At 39.1% G+C, this 22,868-nt stretch overlaps 1 protein-coding gene across 1 annotated transcript in view; it reads left to right on the forward strand.

Moving 5' to 3' along the window:
• ANKHD1 (ankyrin repeat and KH domain containing 1) overlaps positions 1–22,868 on the forward strand; it is a 171,483-nt gene that overhangs the window by 463 nt on the left and 148,152 nt on the right. Inside the window, exon 2 of the mRNA XM_019534707.1 lies at positions 21,008–21,166. Coding sequence (XP_019390252.1) covers positions 21,008–21,166 — 159 coding nt within the window. The remainder of the gene's footprint in view (positions 1–21,007; positions 21,167–22,868) is intronic.

Genomic DNA, 22,868 nt, shown 5'->3' on the forward strand with positions numbered 1-22,868 from the left:
GGGGAGCCGAGCACACATTTCTTTATCATTATTTTGAAAACTGGGCTGGGCCAAGATATTTTTCATTGAGCCTTTTTCTAACCTGCTTGGAGACCATCATGGCTTCTAACAGTTGGCTACTGAACCTAGGGAGGAGAATTCTTGTAGCAGCCTGCCTGCCTCTGCGCCCATCCTGAAGGGGCATGTGATGTTCCCAATACCAGTAAAAAGTGCACTGTTCTGTGCACCTAGCTGCAGTCTTAATGTCACTGCCTTTTGTGGAGAAAGAGTGCTCTTTCCACCTTCTCCCCTAGATGTAGCTTGAGGAGAATGAAGAAATCCCAATCTCAGCTCTTCCAAGCACACACACAAGTTTGGGGGAGGGGGACAGGTTTGGTTACCTAATCTGCTTTACCCCAGGTGGAGTGTTAATAGGTATCTGAGCTTCCAGTTAACACTTCTTCATCCAGTTTAGGGACAGAGGAAGAGTGTAAGATTTAATTAATCATTGCCACCACCTGGTAGTCTTATGATGAGAGGCAAGTCTTATTTGCATGTCCACCAAATGTAGCGGGGAGAGGTTTGAGGTGTTACCCACCTCCATTATTACCCCCATCTGTCTGGGAGGAAGTAAGGAGGTGAATTTCAGCATCCAAAGCACGTGTGCTGCTGCTCTCCCCTACCCCTTTATGACTTCAGAAAGAAAAGGGAGTAACAGAAAAAATTGGTGCCAGGTTTTCTCTGTAGTAAAATTCATGGAAGTCTTTGGTGGACTGATGCTTGAATTTTCCATTTCCCAGTTTCTCCTGAAGGAATGGAAGGGGGGAGCTCAGTGCTCATCCTCCCTTTTAGGAATCCACTCTTTATGAAATGTCCACAAGGGTTTGTATCCATTTAGCTAAACTTTGTTTAAAATCTGACAAGCTGCTGCAACATTCATGGGTAAGCATTTTCTTATTTGAGATAGTTGCCCACATAAATAATACAACACGCGCGTTTTCTCTAAACATTTGAAAAGTGGATATATTTTAGTGGGCTTGGATTTTATTTGTACACTGTTTGCAGCTCTTTCCTGTCCAAGAGAAATAAAAACAACTGCTTCTCTTCTGGCATCTGCTACCTATGAAGTCTCTTACATCAGTCCCATCATACAGTAGCATGATTCTGAAAACATAATACATGTCTAGATGAGAAATTCCATGGAACAATTAAAGTCTGAAAATATTCTTCAAAACATAGTATATCAGAATCTCTGAGGGTATTTTTATTGTATTGACGCCATCACTCTATTTCCAAAGCAGAACTTACAAATATTCTTTTTGTTATCTACATCTCTAATAGAAGGGGTGCATCTTAGTTGAGATCCTCTTAATGATGCTAGGGAATGGTAAAGTACTATAAACAGGTTGTCTTTGGAGTGTGTTGATTCATTATAAGCAACTGAGGGTAAAAAGACTGGTGTGTGTGTGTGTGTAAGACTAGAATGTAGCTAATAACGTTTTTACCTGAGAGAGAATTTTTAACCCATTTTATTTTAAGTCTCTGCCAAACATAGGTTGGTTTGGCACTTCAGTCTTAGCTTGACCCTCAGTATATTCTTGCTACTTGTACCCATTGTTTGTAGAGGTGACTCTGTGGAGGGACCGTGACATGAATAGGTGAGCCTTTCAAAAATGGTTCCATGCTAACCTACTGCAGAACAAGGTTGTTTGATGTCAGGAGATAATTTTTTGACCTCCTTTAGACACACCTGTTGCTGTTGTCTTTTATGCCACAGAAGACTATTAAATATTTGACTTGAATAAAACTGTTTTGAAAACCTGACTACTATCTGGGCAAGTACTGTCCAATGTCATGAGTCCTGTATATCTTGAGGGTAGTACTGGGGCCTGGAATTAGGAAAAACTGAAGGAAAACTTCAGAAGAATAGAATTCTAAATAGTATTTGACACATTTCCTTGATTTATGCTTTTTTTAAAAAAAATATAGCAGTGAAGTCACAAAAAAGGAACCATCATAAACTGGCATTCAATACACTTCTGCTTGTGCATGTGCAGTAGTGCTTAATTTTCATATCCATATGTTAATGTTACTTTAATATGTTAGAGTAATTGGATTAGTCAAAATGCAGTTTAAGGGGAAAAAGTCAGGGAAGGAAAATTTTACCTGAAATTTTAAAGTAGCTTGAAAGGAAAATATCCTTCCCATTTTACAGATGAGAAAATTAAGCACTGAAATGATGCAGTTTATCCAAGGTCATGTAGGTCTAAGCAAGAGCTGGGAATACAACTTGGGTCTTCTAGTTCCTTGGTCTTTTGTCCTATTATCTTCATCATTTTGATTTTCATAAGATGTTAAATGGAAAAATACTTGAGGTGGGACTCGAGGAACATGCAAAGTACTAATGGTCGCTTAATAAACTTTTTAACAGTATTTTTGTCTTGGTTGTCTTAAAGAGTTATAGCGTAGATTGGGTCACAAAAGATGGCCATCAGATATGGAAAATTTTCAGAAGAGGAGAAATTCTGAAAGAAAACTTGTCTTAACCGGTTTTGAGGCAAATCTATACTTGAAAGAGTGGGAAGCATTGTGATCCCATGTAGGTCTGTTTGAATGGACATACTACATAGGTGAATCAATAGATGTGAAATTAGTGGTGTGAATGATGCACAGAGAGATTGACAGGTTGTGATTTAGGTGTCACTTTTCTGAATCTCCTCAAAGCTCAGCAATAATGTATGTTGGAAACACAGCTAGGCAACAGATTCAGGCATAATTCCTGGGTACCAGGTGAACTAGAATATTTATTGGCTATTACTCCTGAGGGCGAAAAAAACCTGAGAGAAATTGGAGTCCTTGAGCTTGCAGGAGATATTGAAACCAATGAGACAATACCTAGCTGGACGCCATTTTGAAATTGCTGTGGGTTGCCCAAGAATTTGCTGATAATGATATGAAACTTCTGGCCTTTGTTGCTACATTAAGCTTGGTCACAAGTCTCATGAACTGCCACTTTTGTGCCTGGATTCTGCTGGTGCTGTAATTGGTACCAAATGGAATAAATAGGTATTGATAGTAAATGAACCTTTTAACACTAGCTCTAGGTCAAGATAAAACCATGTTGGCAGGACACTATGCATGGCACTGTAGAGTTTGTAGGGAATCTGTCCTTTGGCTATAGAGGACTTCTGGAGTTAGGGTAATTGCTATATTAATCTCTTAGCTTTCACTGGTATTATACCAACCAAAATATTTGACTCTTCTCTTTTAAAGAGAAAATCAGGCTGCAGAAACAAGTGTGCAGTTATAGGATTTAGAGTATTCTATGCACCCTTTACTTAAAATGACTATTTAATGATAAATGTACTCAAGGGTCATGAGTTTCAGTTCATTAAGAAGTGGCTTCTGGCTGTCAACATATACAAGCTAGCACATCTGTTGTGTTCCATAGTTGTGGATTTGTTCAAAGGCAATTGGATTTCACTACTTTCAGCTAAGGCTTGTCAGTCGGCTTCTACACATAGCAGAATAGTTGATGCCAGTCAGATTTCTTTGCTTCAAACATGTTCCTGTTGCATAAGCCTCTAGGCTTAGTTCCATAAAGAACAAGTTAATAAATCAGATATAACCTGCCTCCTAAAATAAGTAGCATTTAAAGTTCTAGTACTGTGCAGCTCATCTTAATTCTTAAAAGGTTTTCTTGCTTATAAGAAAAAACAAGTATTATGCCTTTTAAAATCAGAATATTTTTAAAGAAAAATTAATCCTCCTAAAATTAAGACCTATTTAATTATGTTGCTGTCTTAAAGAGCATATGAATCTATAAACTCGTAAAATAATTTAAATTGTATTGTAAATTAGCCCTCTGCAAATGACTTAAATGTTTTCCTTCTTAAAATTCCTGAAGAATCGGGAAGTAGCCAAATACACTGAGTAGGCATTACATTAAGCATTTATATTTATATTTATGGTTCAGTGATTACTAGTATTTGCACTGTTTGCTGTGCAAGTACCTTCATAATTTGTTATGTAGAAAACCTATTGCCTCAATTATTTTTGTATCCTTTTGCTTAGCAGGTACAAAGAGAATATTATCTCTATGTGTTGGCTGGTTTAGGGTTGAAAGAATGATTGGGAGTTGAAGAAAGAACAGTTGGTTTTCTTCTCAGTAAATAAAAAGCGGGCCAGAGTGGACAAAATAGTCTAAAAATTTGAAGGAAAAGAAGCCTCATTTTCAAAGACCTTTGGGTGCTTAAAAATGAAGTAATCGCTTCATGGGATTTTTCAAAAGTGCCTGTATAGGTTAGACATCTTATTTCCATTAAAGTCAACGAGCCTTAGAAAGCTAACCTGTTTGGGCACGTATGTAAATCTTGCTAGGTACCTAAATATCTTTTGAAAATATGGCCTTTGGTGACAAGACAGTCCTTTGATGTACAAAAATATAATGTTTCCTTTGCTTAATAAATCACATATATAGACATTTTCATAAACATTTTAATAATCATTTAACTAGCATGTTTGATTGTTGTATTTAATTAAAACAATTTAAAAAGCTTTGATTGTGCATTTTCAATGGCAACTTATTTCCCCTCTGACTACAATTTGACTTTACTAAAATAAGAAATGCATCATTCACCGTTTTTCTTGATGTAATAAAATATAAACATTAAGATTTTAAAAACAGTATAAGTAGGGCTATGTAACTGTCTACATTAGTGCATCCTTGTAGTTAGCAACAAATATCAGATTTGGTGTAAAGGCTATATTTAGATGGAAATCAACATATTTGGATAGATAAGCCAATGAGTAAACTGTTTTAGGAAAATAACTGAAGTACAAATGCAAAACGAGATGAAAGTACTTTGATTTTAATCAAGGTTTCCTGTTTGCTGAGTTGAATCAATCCATGCTAATTTCTTGTATCCAGTTAACAGTGAAGAAAATACTTTACGCAGCCATCCATAACCTTTTCTGCCTACAGACAACAATACTGAACAAGTAACATGCTTTGGGCAACTCTATGCTTTGTTTTCCCTGACGGTCTCGGATTTAAGTTTTTAATTTTCTGTGGTTGTGAGCGACACTGGAGAGTTGTGGCTCATGCATAACATGCTGGTCACACAAGTCAGGGGCCAAAGCTTTAGGCAGATATAAAACCTTGTATACGGCAGATGGTTGTTGCTTTTCTCCATAAGTGACATCAAACTGGCCTTGTTAAAGAAAAGCCTGTTTCTAGCTATTAAAGAACCCTTCCCAAGGTTTTTCCCTTTCCAAAACTTATCAAGCAAGAAATGTAGCGTATGCAATTAGGTCCATAATGTTCAGTGGTATTACCTAAAATTAAAAGCCCTGTACCTAGGGGCTAAGTTGGGTCACTTTACTTCCTAGAGTGGTTGACCAGAAAATAATGCTGCTGAGAAGATCACCAGACCCCTTTCAATAATTCTTATAATTTGTTGTGCAAATGGGAATACCTGTTTGAGAAATTGGGGATAGCTTAAGTTTATTGAAATAATGTGTAAACTTGTAATTAAGTCTGTTTGTAAAATTGGGAAACTTATTAAAAGATGATGATTTCATGGTATATGAAATCTGAAATACTTTTCTACCTATGGGGACTTGTACCTTCTTTAATTTTTCCTAAGCCTGAGGAAGGGTGCCTGAGCCCAAAAGCTTGCAAAGAGAGATTTTTTTTTTTTTTTTTTCTGTTTGTGATATCTTTGTTGGTCTAATAAGGTATCAATTCTGAGCCATGAATTTTAGAGTCTTGCATTTCTTTTTTGTCTCAGACCAACATGGCTACCAAATACATCCCTGAAATATGAAATTGAGACATTTAAGAGTTAAAGTTCATTGTGTAATTTAAATTTTCATTTGCATGTGGTATTACCTTCAATTTCTATGATTAGACTCAAATCTTAGTTTAACTTTTGGTAATTTAGTTTTTCTAACAAAAGATCCTTACTTAAAAAGCTACCCTATCCCAAAGTATGAAAATGGACAGACTGGTAGATTAAAATCAGAGATGGATAGGCCACTTAACCAGGAAGAGATGTTGAAGGCCTGCAACACAAACAAAACTTCCATCAGTAGAGAATTACCTTCCTCCTGGATTTTAGTGTTTAATCCAGTTAACTTGTGGCAATGAAGATATGGGGATTTAATAATGCCTTTTTTGAAGGCACTGTTGTTCTGTTCCCCTAAATTTCAGCAGCTCAAGTCAAGGTGTATTGTTTGCCTTTCTTTAATTCATACCATCTTAATCCATGTTAATGTTAATTAGGGAGTTTGTCCCTAATTTGTCTTCTTTTAATAATACTCTGTTGTAATTTTTTTGCAATATTATATATCCTACATCAAAATGGGTCTAGAGGAGGTATATTAATACCATTTCTGGATGTTGTGGAGAAACAGATTGATGCTACACGTAGTTCCATTGCCTCCCAATTGTACTTTTTACGAGAACTCTAGTTTTCCCTCTTCTTTTTCCCTTTCCAACTTGGACTTTGGAAAGCTTTTAACAGTTTTTTCTCATAAGGTAGAGAGAATATTTTTTAACTTTGGCTAAGCAGGGTCAATCACAATTCCTAATGGAGCCATCTTGTTTCACTTCTCAGACAGCTGGCTTTAAATAGGTGATTCTTGCAGTCTCCCCTTTCCATAAGAGCCTATAATATCCGCTGGTCTTCACTTGATTGTATATCTCTACAAGATCTATCAGCTGGCCCTCCTCCAAGAATTCTAGTCTCTTTGACAATGGATGACAGGCCTAAAATAGTTAAAATAAGAAATCCTGTAACATTTCATGGGTATAATTTTAGCTAAGCTCACAAGTTATTTCCCTCAGTTACCTTCAGTAAAATATAACTTCTTACCTAACTAAAGAAATTCAACAGAAAGCAAGGTATAGTAGATGCACTTTGTAGACTAACTGAATCAAAGTTCAAACTTCTACCATCAAAAACTTCCTTATTGTAAAAGCCTGAGTAGAATGGTAAATGTTACAATGTTAGGCATGTTAACAAATATCTTCTGTTTCAAACCAAAAAAGGAGATGATCAGCTTTCAGGGCTGAATGGTCCATTTACTTGCACCCTAATCTTTCGATTTTTGGTAGCCTTTCTGAAAAGAGACTTCCACATTTTTAACCTTTTTATTGCCTGATTTAAGTTCTTGGTGAAACAGAGTTTTATAGCACAAGGGTTCATGCTGCTGTAATGTTTGCTGGGATGGACTTCTAGTCAGGACAGCTCTTGAATTAGAGTTTAGCCTATATTGTCTGTTGGTTTCTTAAGGCTGTTCACACTGAGACAAACTTGAAACAGGCAAACTCTTACTGTATCTGAGCCCTCACAGAGTTGCTTGATCTGTGGCTTTGATTTAGAGTATAAAAATGGTGCATTGTTAAAATGTGTTGGAGAGGCGTACCATGTATACAACTTTTCCGTATGTAAATAATGTCCACTTAGGCAGATTAGTAAGTAAAGAATAACAAACATAGTTTGGAAGCCAAAATTATAATACTAATAAGTCCGTTCCCCCTAACTCCCCTTCTGATACTGAGAGAGGAAATATGAGGTTTTTCTTGAAGTGGAGTTGAGAGGTGACAAATAAGACTGCAAAAGAAGCACACTTACTAGAGAAGAATCATGGAATTTCCTTTGTTCCCAGGAAGGGGGATTCAACCTGTAACATTAAGTAGATGGCTTTCTTTCCTATACTAATAATTCTAGGCAAGCAAGTTTGAACAGAAAAGAATAGAAAATAGACCCAAGTAAAACTGTACATTTTAAACAATTTGTGCTTTTAGTTTGTTAATTATGAGGTCTGTTTTTGATACTTGGATTCCTGGGTTGACTTACTCAAACAAGAGTCTTTTCTTTCCCTGGATAAGCTATTTCTACTTCATCCTACACTGAGATCGTAATACTGACGTTCTTAAGTTCTTATCTCTACATCCATGACTTACCTAAGCATAACATTATTTCTGTGGAAATAATTGATGTTAGAAATTAAGACTTAACCTGCAGGATATTGGGGATGTAAGGACTGGGCATGGCAGGGAATGTTTATTAAATAATGAGAAAAATGGGGCATGTATGTTAATGTGGAAGCTGAATACATGTAATGTCTAACAAACCTAAATAAGGCATATCTTAGGCACTAGGGTTTAGTGGTCTGCCTTCATTTAATGGTTTTCTTGAGTGCAAGAGTAGTCTAATCTGGATGTGTACATTTAACTCATGGATCCTAGTGGGAGCTTATCAGTGTATTTTGAGAACAGGGAAGACAGCACTTGAAACTAACTATAATGGTGAATTCCTTGTTAGTAATTGAAAAGATTGACTTGTAAATAAAACTTCCTCAGTCTGCTTATTAGTGAATCAAATTCCTGGGATAAGTCCTAGCTGCGGTCCTGGTTTTTGTCATTTGAGTACTTTTAGAAGTGTTGTCTAGGTTGTATAGTTTGCTTCTGAGTTGTTCAAAGGAATTTCATAAGGTAGTATGTTGTTTTGCAGTAAGAGGAGTTGTTCTTTTTTTTCCCCCGGTATCCTTATTTAACCCCCACAAAATCTAGGTTGCAAGCATACCTATGTTCTGAGCTATTCCCTCTTAAGAGTGTCAGTTTAAAAAAGAGAACCTTGCATATTTCCTACTCAAGGTTGTACTTCCACAGGCCAAACACTCTTATTCAAGTCATGGCTGTAACCTTAACTTTGGTCCAGTGAAGTTTGTAGGTGTTCTTGAGATTAAATATTGCTTCATTTAGATTTTTGTAGTTTGGTATAAGGAAGTCTTTTTCAGTGAATATCTACAGAAGTTAGTTCTCAAGAGTGCCCTTTGGAATTTAATGAGGTTTGAGGAAAGGGCTATACTTTGATTGATTAATGTGCTTCCTTGCGGGGAGAGGAGGATGAGTGGTTTTAGGGATAGTCATAGCCCCCCTTTTGAGGCTAGGTACAGACAGTCAAAAAGCTTGAAGCTGAATTGATTTGGTCTTTCCTGCACAGATTAACTTAATATGCACAGATTAAATTGGAACAAAAGTGGACAGACATTTACCTTTGATTCATGGAATGCAGCCACATGCCTGCAGTGGCTCAGGCTAGAAGCCAGGGTGTGGTAGAGCATGGCTCTCTGGCTGTGTGTTCACTTCCTCTTCCTGCCGTCCCTGAGGTCTCTTTGGATTTGCAGTCCACAGTCACTGCAACAGCACTCTGTAGAATTGCTCTCATCACTTCTTTCTGCTTCCAGGTGCCTCTGGGATTTGTAGTCCACAGTTGTAGCCAGCAGTAAGTTTGAGCAGGGGAAGAGGTGTTTAACTACCTTCCCTGGCCCCAGATCTCAGCTGGGGTTTGTCTGGGGAAGCATTCCTCCACCCCCTGTAGACTGGGGTGCATCCCCAGCCAGGCTTGCCCCCCCCACTTGTCAGCTTGTTCTTACCATTCCAGGTAGGGAATGGAGGGGTGGGGTCAGCCCTGCTCTCTTGCACAGCATAGCCCAGGGCTGGAAAGCATGCTGGGGGACTGATTTAACTTGAACCAGGAAGAGGTCTGGGACAGGAGTTTCATAAACCGGTTTGACCCAAATCAGTTAAGTTTGATACTATGTTCAACCAGGTTTATCTTAAACCAGTTTGTCATTTTGAAACTGGTTTATTTGCACTGAACTTCTATGTTACAGGTTTAGACCAGTTTCTGATCACTTAAACTGGTTTATGTGTAACTTCTGTCACTAGCCTGAGAGCGAGTGAGCTATGGTTTGGTAGGGACAATAAGGGGGATACAGGCACCCCTGTGCATGAGGCAGGGGATTGGGAATGGGCATTTGTGGGAAGGGAATACATTGGGCATAGGGAGGAGGAAGTAAGTGATGGTTGGAAAGGTAGATCATGGGTGAGTGTGTGTGTGTATTGATCAAAGGTGGTATGGATTGCTGTCAAATTTGGGTGGGGGCTGCAGGGATATTTAGGAGGATTTTTTTTTGGCGCCTTGTGATGTAACCTGCCCAGGGCCCTTATGGGAAGGGAGGCATATATATCTGATGGGTTTTTTTTTTTTTAAACCGTAATGTTAAATACCCTCATCCTAACGCAAGCTTTAGGTACCTTATTCAGGTTTTTTTTGATGGAATCTGGCTGGGATGTGCATATGTAAATAAAATAGTTAAGAGCATGATGGAAATTGATTTATCTTATACAGACCCCTTGACCAACTCTTGCCTTCTGAATATATTCCCTAAAATATTTGAAATTGTGTTTTTTGGATAAAAGCATGAAAAAATGCAAAGTCTAGGACTGTGATTTGCTTAACTTCTAATATGAAATGAATGGAGAAATGCTCCTGTAATGTATTTGCATTGGTTGGGGGGGAGGGGGGGTATAGACACGGATCTATATTTTTTTTAAATGACTGGTGATTTGGGGTCTATCCTGAGGTACTTTGAAGGAGCCTGTTTTTTCCCCTTCCAAAAGGTAGACGCTCCAAATACCAGGCCTCTAACTTGTTGAACACCTGTAATCTCTATAGTTACACTCCAGGCTAAATTTTGAGATGTGGTGTTAATTGCTTAGATTATTAAAAACAAAGAAAGTATATAAATGTTTCATGATGCAATATGATTCATTAGGAATCTACAATACTTCTGTGCTTGAACTTCAGATTTTTGGGGCATGTCTGCTTTGAAAGTGGTTCTCCTTATGTACTCAGTGACAAAGTATAAATTGCATATTGTGTCTGCATCCTTAAAGTGAATTCATAGTTGAGTCTCCATTAAAATATGCTGTCCTGCCCTGCCACTGTACAGTGACCTGAGGAAGGGCACGTGGTGTCTGAAAACTTGTCCAGCAGCTCTCTTAACCATACAGTTGGTCCAGTAAGGATATCACAGAGGAGCTTTACCACTTGACAGGGTACAGTTTGGCTTTCTTGTCTGCTGAGGCAGATACTGCATTATGGCTTAGTATAACTAGCTTATTGTATGAATGCAGCTTAAACTCTGAATTTTTGGGGCCCGTAATATGATTTTAAGCACACATTACCTCTCAATAATGTTAGTCATATGCCTGCAACCTCCTCATCACCTTAGTAAATATTAGGATAATAGGATAGTACATTTAGAAGGCACCTCACAACATCACCTAGTCCAGTCCCCTGCTTAAGGTAGGATCATCACTGACTAAATCATCCCAGGCAACTGTGTCTAACTTGCTCTTGAAAACTTACAAGGATGGAGATTCCTTACTTTCTCTAGATAGCCTGTTCCACTGCTTGACCGTATAGTCAGAAAGTTCCTTCTAAATCACCAACTTGAATTTCCTCTAGTACTGCTTAAGGCCATTGCTCCGAATCCTGTTCCTTATAGCTACAGAGAAAATCCCTTCTCTATCCTCTCTCTGTAATGTCCCTTCAGGTATTTGAAAATGTAATTAAATCCCTCTCAGTCTTCTTTTCCTTCCTAAATAACCCTAATTATCTTTTATTGCAATTTTCTTTCTTGACCTTATTGTGGGATTGAGGGGGTGGGTGTGGGAAGGATACATGTAGGAGTAAAGGCCTACACCTAAGCATATCTTAAATTGTGATGAAGTGGAGTTACTTCAGTGAGGAGTTTGAGCAGAATCTCTTGTTAGGCTCATTATGTGGTCTAATGAAGGAAGCAGGGGAACTCTCTTCTTGCAACTACACAGAATTAGAAAGAAAATTCAGTAAGTTCATAAGCTCCTTGGTGTGGTTTAGGGCCAACCAGCTCCCTTTCCCAAAACCAGCATCAGTGTTTTTTTTTTGGGTTTTTTTTGTCTTGTCCCCAGCATCTGGTTTCTTTCCAGCTAAAACTAGATTATTGAAGGTCACTGCTTGCATGTAGTGGCTGATAAAGCTATTTTAGTTTTTTGGGCTCTACAAAGTGATGCTCCTTGTGAGTGTCCTTAAGAAATGTTTTATAGCTCGTAGAGGTTGTGGTGGCCTAAATGTTCCTTGTATTTTGTGTGCATTGAAGTTCAGTAATTGTTCTTGAAGTGTTGCAAATCCAGGATTTGGATGGAGGTGGGTGGGGGAATTGTGGTTATACAGTGATTAGGATAATTGTCTCTTCCATTTGCTTTGTCATTCTTGCTCTACTTGGCCTACGCAGTAAAATCCCCAAAGTCTGTGCCTCCCCTGTCTACCTGTGTGCACAAACACCTCTTGCTGCCTTAAGACCTATAATAAGCAACTATAGAGCATTGTGGGTAGTCTTCAGGAAGTGGATATTGAAAATAGAAAAAAAAAAAGGCCCTCTTTCCTAGTGATATATTTTATTCTTTATGTCTTGGGGCTAGAAACTTAAATCTTTATTAAAGGAAAACCAAGTTCTCAGAAGTTACATTTCTCATTTGTCAGTGTACCATTCTGATGTTACTAAATTGATTAAGCTAACTTAATTATATTTAAATGCTGCTCATTTTGCACTACTTTTACTGAACTAATCTACTTAAGATGGTTCCTTTCTTTCTTGTTCTGAAATGACAAAATCGTAGTGGACTAGGCCAAAAAAGGTTCAGTCCCAACAAAAATGTTGCTGGCATTGTTATGCTGGCAAAGGGTGTGACTTCTTCCTACCCAACAACTGAAATAGCTGTGCTGGCAAAAGTCCCTGTTGTAGATGCAGTTATAGTAGCAAAATGTCTTGTTACCAGTATGGCTTATTCTGCATGGGGAACAGGTTTCAGCTATGCCAGCAAAGATCTCCTGCTGATCTAAGCTGTAGCTCTGTGCAGGGTTTGCTGGTAAAGCTGTATTTTTGCACAGACAAGTTCTGTATTTATGGTGCTGTTTAACTCCTAAGTCCTTAGCTTATTCCAAAGAAGATGAAATGAGACATCCTGAATCCCAGGTCTAATTTTTAAGTTTGGAATCTGATATTCCTTAATATGTGGACTTTGGAGGGCAGCTGAAATTACGCCTAAAATGTTACCTTATGTAAAATTGTGATTTGCCACAAAATAAAATTGTGGCAGGTACCATCCTATAACTGCTTATCTTCATTTATCAATACTGTTTTTAGAGCAGAAATAATATTGATGGTAATGCTTTGGTACTGGCAAACATTCATATTATTTGAACTGATTAAAAAAGAGGAACTGGGTAACTTAAATCTGGCTAGGCTTTGAAAGAATTTAAACCTAACTCCTTCAGCACTACAGCATCCTCTTCTCAGCTGGGGCTGTTAACATCACTTTCCCCTTCTCTGGATAGCAGCCCAGAGAGATGGAGGGCAAAGGCCCAGTGCATGCATCACTATGGCCACCTGAGCTGCAGGATAGAAGGGCCCAGCCAGCCTGCAGTCTCTGTAAAGCCCACAGGCTACCATGCAATTGACAGAAGTGGGGAGGCTGGGGGCATTGGAGGTTTTAGTATTTGTATTTAATTCTTTAATGTGTTAGGGGGAGGGAGGGAAGGGGAGACTAAGTGTGCTGTGGCTGTCCCGAAAACCCCCTCAGAGTGGGATGTATGGACTTGGGAGGGCGCTTTCCTGGGTGAGGGGCAGGAGAGTGGGAGTGGGTGAGGATGGGAGAGAACATGAGAAGAATACTTTTTTTTTTTTTTTTTTTTCTTTAATGAGGTGCATGGGGTAAAGAACATTGGGAGGTGAAGTTGTGCTTGGCAGGAGATGGTGCTCTCTCCTGTGTGACAGACTGGGAGCAGGAATGGGTTTTGGGTGGAATTTTAAAATTTTGGGGTATTTGGGGAGTTTTTGTTGCATGTAAATCTTTTTATGTTTTATATGTTCTCTTTTTTCCTTTAAGCTACCCTGAGCCTTTTTTGAGGATAGAACATAAAACAAATAAAATACCCTGATCCTAACACAAACTTTACTAGATATTACTAAACATTACTAGATTTTTAAAGGAATGAGTAGTCAGGTGCTATTCTGTGATGACCCCTTTCAACTTAATTGCCTGGGAAAACTGAATGTACACATCAATCTTAAAAATAGCTATATTCTGAAAATATTCAGTAACTATTGATTTCCATAAAATTAATGTTAATTTTAAAAGTGTATCATAATGGGGCATATCCTACAAGTGACTGAAAAATCCAGAAAGTTAAAGAAAATTGGTTTATCTGCATTGTGCCTCGGAGTATTAGTCATGAACCAGGAGCTTGTTATGGTAGATGACATATGGCTGCTTGATACAGAATGGGTCCCAAACAACGCATATAACTTTTTGTGTGTGTCTAGAAAACTCAGACCTAAGAAATTGGTAGTACAACAGCTTTTTATTTCAAGTCCACACTTGTTTCATTTTGCTTCTGAATAACTTCCTAGGGTTAAAAGTATCTTGGGCAAGTAAAACAAAATGTTTTCTTGCTCGTTGTCTATACCATCAAACTTTTTGTAGTTTAGCTATGACAGCATTTGCTCCTAATGTGACCCCACTTTGTGCTGATAGTAATGTATTTTTGTGGTATAGATGATCTTGTTCAGTTACTGCTATATGACAAATCCTGGAAATGGAGGGGGGTGGAGACCCTGTTTGTCACTAATTGAACATGTTGTACTAATTTTGCCAGTGTAGAAACGTTTCAACAAAAAATACACCTCAACAGATGTTGCTGTACAAGGAAATGTATCTAATATAGATTTGGTCTTGGTCTCTTTCTGACCCATTTTCTCTGTCCCTCTCTGTGGTGGAAGTAATCAGCAGCTGGGGAGGGTGGGGAATTCCCTTTAGTTCCCCTGGGCTGGGCAAACCAGGCACCAACTGGGGACACTTGGTTGGGCTGACAGTGGCCAGCAGGCTGGGGGACATGCTTTAGTGCCCCCTGCTTTTTCCAGTTGAAAACTGAACACGAGTTCAGTTGGTTATCTGGTCAATCTACGCAGTTTGGAGGAAGTTGCCTGGACTGAATCGATTCTGCCTCGGGTTTTTTGACTGTCTGTACTTAGCCATGATGTTGGTTCAGTACCATGCATCCATGACCTGAAGTAAACCCAGCCGTGCTATTGACATATGAACACCAATATAGTTGTGTCCAAATATTTGTGAATGTAGCTGCTACAGAGAGAGGAGATTGTATGTAACTCTATATCTGTAGAGCTGTCAGTGGTTGCTGCAGTCTTCTGGCAGTACTTCAGCAAAGATCTGTTGGATTCCTAGGAGATGAAAGTGAAACAGAACAATGTTGCTGAGAGTGCCAGTGTTTAGTGCTCCTGCTCCTGTCCTATACATCTAGCTGCTTATTGCTCAGTAGTAGTTTGCCAGATCATTTGGATTCTTAGTGTTATGGGTTTGCTCCTGAATTTTTCAGTATCACTGTCCAGTTGCAAACTAGATTGGCCACCTATATCTTAAATTAACACATTAACAAGCGTTTCTAATGAGAGTTACCAAATAAGATGCTTATTAACTGCCCAAAGCAGCTAGCAAAGAGTCCAAAAATAGCCCAGTGACTGGCTGGTCTATTACACTTCTGATTGAGCTAGAGCATAGAGCTGAAACTGCAATACCAGCTGCCATATTAACACTTTCAGGAGTTTGAGGGCTGAACCTAGCTTGCATAAAGTTACTTCTTGTTTAAAAACTTGCTGCCTAATGTTTGACTTCATTTCATTCATTGTTACATCAGTAGACACTGCAGTTTTGAGTTCATTACTAATAAAAACCTGGTAAACTTAAGTTTTTATTACCCTGCAGCTGTATAGATAGAGATTTTGTTTGTTTTCCCGGCTGACAAAAACCTTGTCTTGGTGTCTCAGAACCTTTTCTCCTCTGTGCCTGACTGTAAAAACTTTCTTTTCAAAAAGGTCCTGGCAACATTGGAGCTACTTCATAACTTTTGTGTTTGCATATTTAGTATTTTCATGTTTAAGATCTACTAGTGTAGGGGATATTACGTATTGTCATGAGAAACAAATCTGCAAATGTGTAATTATAAATGCTGTATAGCCTCAACCTTGTGTGGCTTTCAGTAATGGCATATCTTCCTTTACTCAGTCCATCTCTAGCAGGCATACTGTTTATAAAAGAATTTAAAAAATGGGCTCTGACCCATATTTGAAACCATAAATTTAAATTTTATCTGGGCCATTGTATTTCTCATGTTGAATTGCATTGCAAGGGTTTAGTAGTTCTCATGTTGTAGCATGAGATGGGTTCTCATGTTGTAGGATTAGTGGGAAGTACATTTCTGAAGTGAAAGCATTGTACTTGCAATAATATTGTCTTTGAACTTTAAAGGTCTTTTTATTTAGTATCTTGCTTTTTGGTTTTTATAAGTCATTAGAACATAAAGGCAAGCTGTGAAAAAGTGGGGTACAAAAGGGTCTTGGGGAAGAAAACTACATTGGTATAACAGTTGTACCTAAAATATCTTTGTTTTGAAATTGGTGTTGTCTCCACTCTCACAAGTGTTATGTTTTGTCACAAAGTTTAAATGTCGTTATGTGGTGAATAATGACCTTTGTCAAAATATGACTGAATACAATCCCTATTTGAAACAGATTTGTCTCACTAAAATATGCTACTTAGGGAGTTGAGGGTAAAATGTAGAGTCTTAGAATAATATGGAACAGTAGTCTGCTGTTGATCAAGTTAAGGAAATGTGTTTGTTCACACTTGTCATATAACTAAAAAGCTTGAGTCTGGGGTAATGGCAACAGTCAGTTAAATTGTCTTTAGTCTCCAATCCATATATTCAGGCATGCTCAAGATACCTATAAACATTACACTCTTTCTTAGATTATGCTCCTTTTAAATTACATTTTGGCACACATGCCTGTGTGTTAATATAAGAAACCCCAAAACAGTGATGACCTTGCATCTAGACTGATTAACCTGCCTTTGCCCATAATATTGTCAACTTATATTTAAGACTGATCTTTTTTTTCTAGAAATCAAAAATTTTTTATAGGATTATGAATTTATATATTAATTTTATACACTTTGCACAATTGTACAAAGATTTACTCTTATTCCCAGTAAAAATCTATTAACTAATACGCTAACACTCAGAGCTGACCCTAGGGGTGTGTGGGACCTGTGGTGGGGAGAGGGGGGTGGCAGTGAGTGGCTGGAGCACAAGCGTGGGGAGGGGGGGTTGCCTCTTAAACTTACTATAGATTCATAAAGTAGGGTTGGAAGAGACCTTGTAAATCTTCTAGTCCCACCCTCTGCCCTGAGCAGGAGAAAAATGGGGTTCAAATGACCCCAGCCAGGTAGACATGAAGCCTCCTCTTAAAGACCCCCAGGGTATAGGAGCCATTACCACTTGCCTTGGAAGTTGGTTCCAGATCCTAGACACCCTGACTGTGAAGTAGTGCCTTTGGATGTCTAGTCTAAATTTACTCTCTTAACTTGTGACTGTTGTTCCTTGTTACCCTGGAGGGCGCTTGGGAGAACAATGTCTCTCCCAAACCCCGCTGGTCCCCCCCCTAGTGAGTTTATAGATGGCCACCAGGTCCCCCCTCAGCCTTCTCTTGTGAAGGCTGAATAGGCTAAGGTCCCGTAGCCTCTCTTCATAGGGTCTGCCCTGCTGTCCCCAGATCATGTGGGTGACCCTCCTTTGGACTCTGTCTGTGCTGTCCACATCCCTCCTGAAGTGTGGTGCCCAGAACTGGACACAGTACTCCAGCTGTGGCCTGACCAGTGTCACATAGAGGGGGAGAATCTCCTCCTTGGCCCTGCTTGTGATGCATCTGTGGATGCATGACAAGGTACAATTAGCCCTACTGACCGTGACCTCACATTGTCAGCCTACGTTCATCTTGGAGTCAACAATGAATGACTCCAAGATCTCTTTCTGCCACTGTGCTCTTGAGGAAGGAGTTTCCCGGCTTGTAAGTGTGCTGCTGGTTCCTACTGCCCAAGTGCAGCACCCTGCACTTGTCTGTATTGAAACCCATCCTATTTTCATTAGCCCACCCCTGTAACCTGTCCAGGTCCTGCTGTAATCTGTCCTTCCCTACTCATGTGCCCACCACAACCCAAATCTTGGGTTGGACTACCTGTCCAACTTTTAATTGTTCAATACACAGGATAAAATCTTCTTAATTAGTTACTATTAAGTATGTCCACTGAAACGGGAAACTAGTTCTGTTTTGCCTGCTTTGAACATGCATAAGGAATAAATTTTAAGTTGGGACATGGACAAATATAGACTTGGGGTAGGAACTATTATGTATGCAGAAGACTGTAGCAATTCAAATTTAGTAGAACAGCCCCAAGTTTAACTCTGGAAGATGCAGGGTTAAAGTTGAGGTGGTTGTATCTTTTATAGGCTTGTTAATAACTAACACTAATTATAAATGTTAGTACAACAGCAGCGGCTTCCCTCTGGCGTTTTGAAACCACTACAAGTAGGGGTGCACTGATATATTGGTTGGCCATTGGATTGGCACAGATAAAAGGAGAAATGACATTATTGGTTATTGGCCTTTTTTTGGGTCATTGTAGCCAATTAATTATGGCCACGTGCCCATGGCAGACTACAGGTCCACTGAGCAGTGGGAGGGGTAGTGGTTGCTGGGGAGTTGTCACAGAGTGCTGCGCTAAGCAACAAAGGGACTGTTACTGCCTCCTGCTGTCACTGCCAGTGTCATGGCAGTGCCATGCACAGTAGGGGCCTGAGTGCCAGGACTGGCGCAGAGACGTTAGGCTGCACATGGGTGGGATAAAGTGCCTTGTGAGGGACGTTCTGTTCCACCAGGCATCTTTGAAAAAGGAGCTTCTCCCCGGCAGCCAGCAGAGCTCAGCTGCATGGGGCCCGCCAGCACTGAGACAGCAGCATGCTCTGGGGGTCCAAAAAAGCCTGATGCTGCTGTCGGCACGAGAGTCCTTCTTGCCTGCCTGGGACAGCAGCACAGGCTGTGTGGGGAATGGGTAGGAGCTGTGGGTAAGGGGGCTATGTACGTAGGAATAAGGGATTGAGGGACAGGAGGTGTGTGTAAAATGCAAAACAAACCAACAAAAAGGTGTGTTTATGTCAGTAGTTTAAAATGCCTTGTGCTGTTACTAAATACTGGTTATTGGATTGGCATCAGCCAGTGTGATTGGTTAATCATCAGCTGTTGGTATTGGCCAAGAAAATCTTTAATCAGTCCAAACCTAACTACCAAGTGTATGTTTGTCCCTGCCCTCAGTCATTAACTTTGATATTTAATTTGAATAGACATCAGATGACTGCTTTGGATACTGCAGAGGTAGCACAAACCATTTAAAAATGCTGTTGTATCACACAGCACAGCTTGATACTCTCTGGGATGAGGCATTTATTAAACAAGTTGTAGCTTTCCTGATCTGGGTTTATACTTCCTCTTACAACATGGCATTATTGAGTTTGTAGACCATCTCAAATTGTGTTTTAAACAGAAATGGGAAGTTCATACTTTTATGTCATTGGAATGTTATCTCTAAACTACAATGATGACACTTTCTGTATTAGCATTAGCTACAAATCACTTAATGTGGGATGAGGTATTTGAGGACTGTGAAAAGCAGGAGAAAGAAGGCATAATGGAACAAAAGGAGAGCAAGGATAGTGATGGTTCTAAAGGAGGGTATAATTTCAAAGTGATACTCTTCATGCCAATAAGGTTCTGAACAAATTTTCAATAGGGTGAAATACAAATCTAAGTAATGATAATAGTGGCCTCATTTTTTTGTAGAGCTCTCATTGCAGTTACTGGTAGGTTATCTTTAGGATGGAAGAAAGTATATAGTATTAAATATACACTGCAGGCTGTAATTTAAAAACAATTTTCCTCTGTTCAGAGAATGAGTTTGATATCCTTGTATTAAACTTTTTCACTCCGACAGCCTTCCACAGTATAAGATTATTACATCTACATTATTCTAAACTGTCAATTCTTTGAGAAGGTTCATAAACCTTATTTGAAGATCAGGCAGACCAGTGAAACACTTGACTGCTTCTGGTGCCAGAGCTTTTTGTGGTAGCTGCTAAAGTGCGTGTGCACCTGGATGCTTTTGGTGGTTCCTTTAAGCATCTCTGCCACGAGAATGCAAAGTCACTCTGGAGAGGTGGCAGACAGCTCAAGTCTCATGAGTATTTACTTGTATTTTCATCTGTCTGCAGTTTGGCAGGAGAAGCCTTACTTTGTTCGGAAAGGTGTATTGACCCTCCCAAGCAGTATAGAGGGGATCTGCTGCTGTGAAGGCACTCAGTTTTGATGGTAGAACTGGATGGTAAAAATTCATTATGTAGGTTAAGCCACAGAATAACGTTCATATTAATGAGTTGGGAGTCCTACTGCTTAACAAATCTTTCTGTTGTTTAAAAAGAATTGGTAAATTAGAGTGAACATAAATCACAAATTGGATGGCACATTTCTTCCACTTAACTGGGTCTACTGAGAATCAAGGTAATCTTTTGACCTGTAAGTTGAAAGTAACCTTTCAGTTGGAGACTGAAGACCTGTATCAAGCAGGAACTATATGGGTGGCAGAAGTAAATACCTAACCTTCGATATTATTTGGAAGCCATTTGTGACACTTAAGAATGTTTTGATCAGCTCCTCTCAGGCAGTTCCCGAGGGAGCTGTATATTTAAGTTAGCCCTATTGGTTGGAGGTATGATTATGTATTTGCAGAACTGTCAGTATAAGCCTGGGAGTGCAGGCAGTTGTGATGCAGCAATGTTTATACTGGTGTAAATGCATCTGTAACATGAGTCCTCCCTTCTCCAATATTTAGCTAGTTGTCATAACTGTATCAGGAACACTCTTCTGGGTAGAAATGACCAAAGTGACTTTTTTAATGGGGTTATCTTTCTAGAGGGAGTTCATCTAAGATAACATACTTGGTCTGTGAGCACTTCTGATTTTGACTGCCCTTGATCAGGTGAATTAAAGTAAAAGTTTCTGTTCATTCAAAACATCTTAAATTCCATAACCTGGTCCTTGGAAGTATATCTCTAATTCAGAATCATTTGACAGGAAAAATGTTAACATTTTATTTTAATCTTGCATGGAATACTGTTAAATATTTGGAAATCTTACAAATTTTATTTCTCTTAACTTTTTTAAAAACAGGTTGAATCGTTTATTTTGGACCAAGAAGATCTGGATAACCCAGTGCTTAAAACAACATCAGAGTTATTTTTATCAAGTCCTGCAGAAGGAGCAGATTTAAGAACTGTGGATCCAGAAACACAAGCAAGATTAGAAGCGTTGCTAGAAGCAGCAGGTACTCTGTTTGTATAGTACTTATGTCAATGGAAGCCTTAATTTTATTTTACAGAATTGCAGCCAGATGTCTCTCTTGGTCATTTAGACTATTTGAATATATTTGAGATAGAGAGTCTGAGCTACAAGAAAGCTTTTAGTTCCCGTAAAATTTTTTAGTCAGTAGTTCTTTACTTTATTATAATGTGAGAAACAATTCAATGGAGTAAATTTGTCATCGACCATAATAAGGGTATAAATATTTTGAGGGAGAGGACTGAGAGAGCACAAGAATGAAACTTGTTTGCTAAACTGCCATTTTTCCCTTCACTCCTCCAGGACACTTGTAATTCTTAATTTGTCATGCAAAATTTTAAAATTGAAATAGGCTCTGATTTGGCTATCAAATATAGCTGTAACCCTCTGAATCAGTTTGATTTCTGCAAAATAACTTATCTTGATTCTCACAAGAGCCTTCCTGATGCTAGCTTTTTATGATGAATATTTTTTTTCTAACTTTGGTAGACACACAGTGGGTAGGATAGTGTTTTAGTACCTTACATTTTGTTAAACTTTAATCCAATAAGTATTTTTATTGAACTGCTTCCTTAAACTATTTTCAAACTGATATTTGCAGCATTGTGATATTGCATGAGTATTAGAAAGTGAATCTGGCTTGTCATTGTTCATAATTAAAGCAAAGTGGTGCAAAAAAGTATACAATGCAAATAATGTAGAGAGCAAATTGTCAACAAATCATGAGCTAAGATCGGGCAAAACTAGACAAACGCATGAAAAATCACATAGCTGGATAGCTAAAATCTTCATCCCCTTCCTTCTGTTGCTGACCATTGCGTGTATGTACCAGGTCTACATGGGGCCAAGCCAAATTTTCCTTGTAATTGGTCTTCTAGTTACTAGAACTATGCGTAGGAGAGGCCTGCTGCCTTGTGCTTTTAATGCCTCACCTATCCTTAGTGGCCTACAAGCCTTTCATGTAGAGGAAATATAAACGCACAGGCATTGAGAGCTGAACTGAAGGCAGGAGTTAATTGAGAGAGGTGTAGATCAAAGTCCCATCGGATCAGAGAGTTTGGTGGGACTTTGACTTGAGGCTAGAGAGGGAGAGGGAAGAGAGAAATGGGGGATTGGTGGCTCAGCAACTATGACTAAGTCCAGGAAGCAGTGACTCGTAGTTGGATATAGTGGAGAAATAGATCTAGCACAGAGCTGTGATGGGAAGACTAGGATTAGCTGAGCAAGAAGACTGGTTTGCAGAAGCTTCAGTGGACTGTGACTGAGTAGACTAAGAGAATGGGACTGGGATGAAGAGCTACGATGAAGAGGCAGGAAAGTGAGGGGGAAAGGGGGTTAAGTGTTGATCATATGTCCACAGGCAAAAGAGTCTAAGACCACTGAGAAATATTCTCCTGACCTTGGAAAAAAAACTAAGATTCCAAAGTCTCACCATTCTTGTGCTCTCAGCAAACATCTGATCTGTTGGCAGTGTGTCATCCCCTTCTAATGCTGGTCCACAGAGAGAATGATGAGCTGCTTGCCCCTGTTGCTCTGTTAGCTCAAGTGGTAGAGATTGGTGAAGTGGATCTGAAGGTTACATCCCTGGTGATGAACCATATGACTGTTAGTATGCTGCCATGTGATGAAATTTTAATTTTTCAGTTGCAAGCTTTATGATGATGCATTTTTGTGGGCAGTTCATGGAT

This window comes from Crocodylus porosus, unplaced genomic scaffold, assembly GCF_001723895.1.
Source record: "Crocodylus porosus isolate Cpor-Errol unplaced genomic scaffold, CroPor_comp1, whole genome shotgun sequence".
NCBI classification, from domain to species: Eukaryota; Metazoa; Chordata; order Crocodylia; family Crocodylidae; genus Crocodylus; species Crocodylus porosus.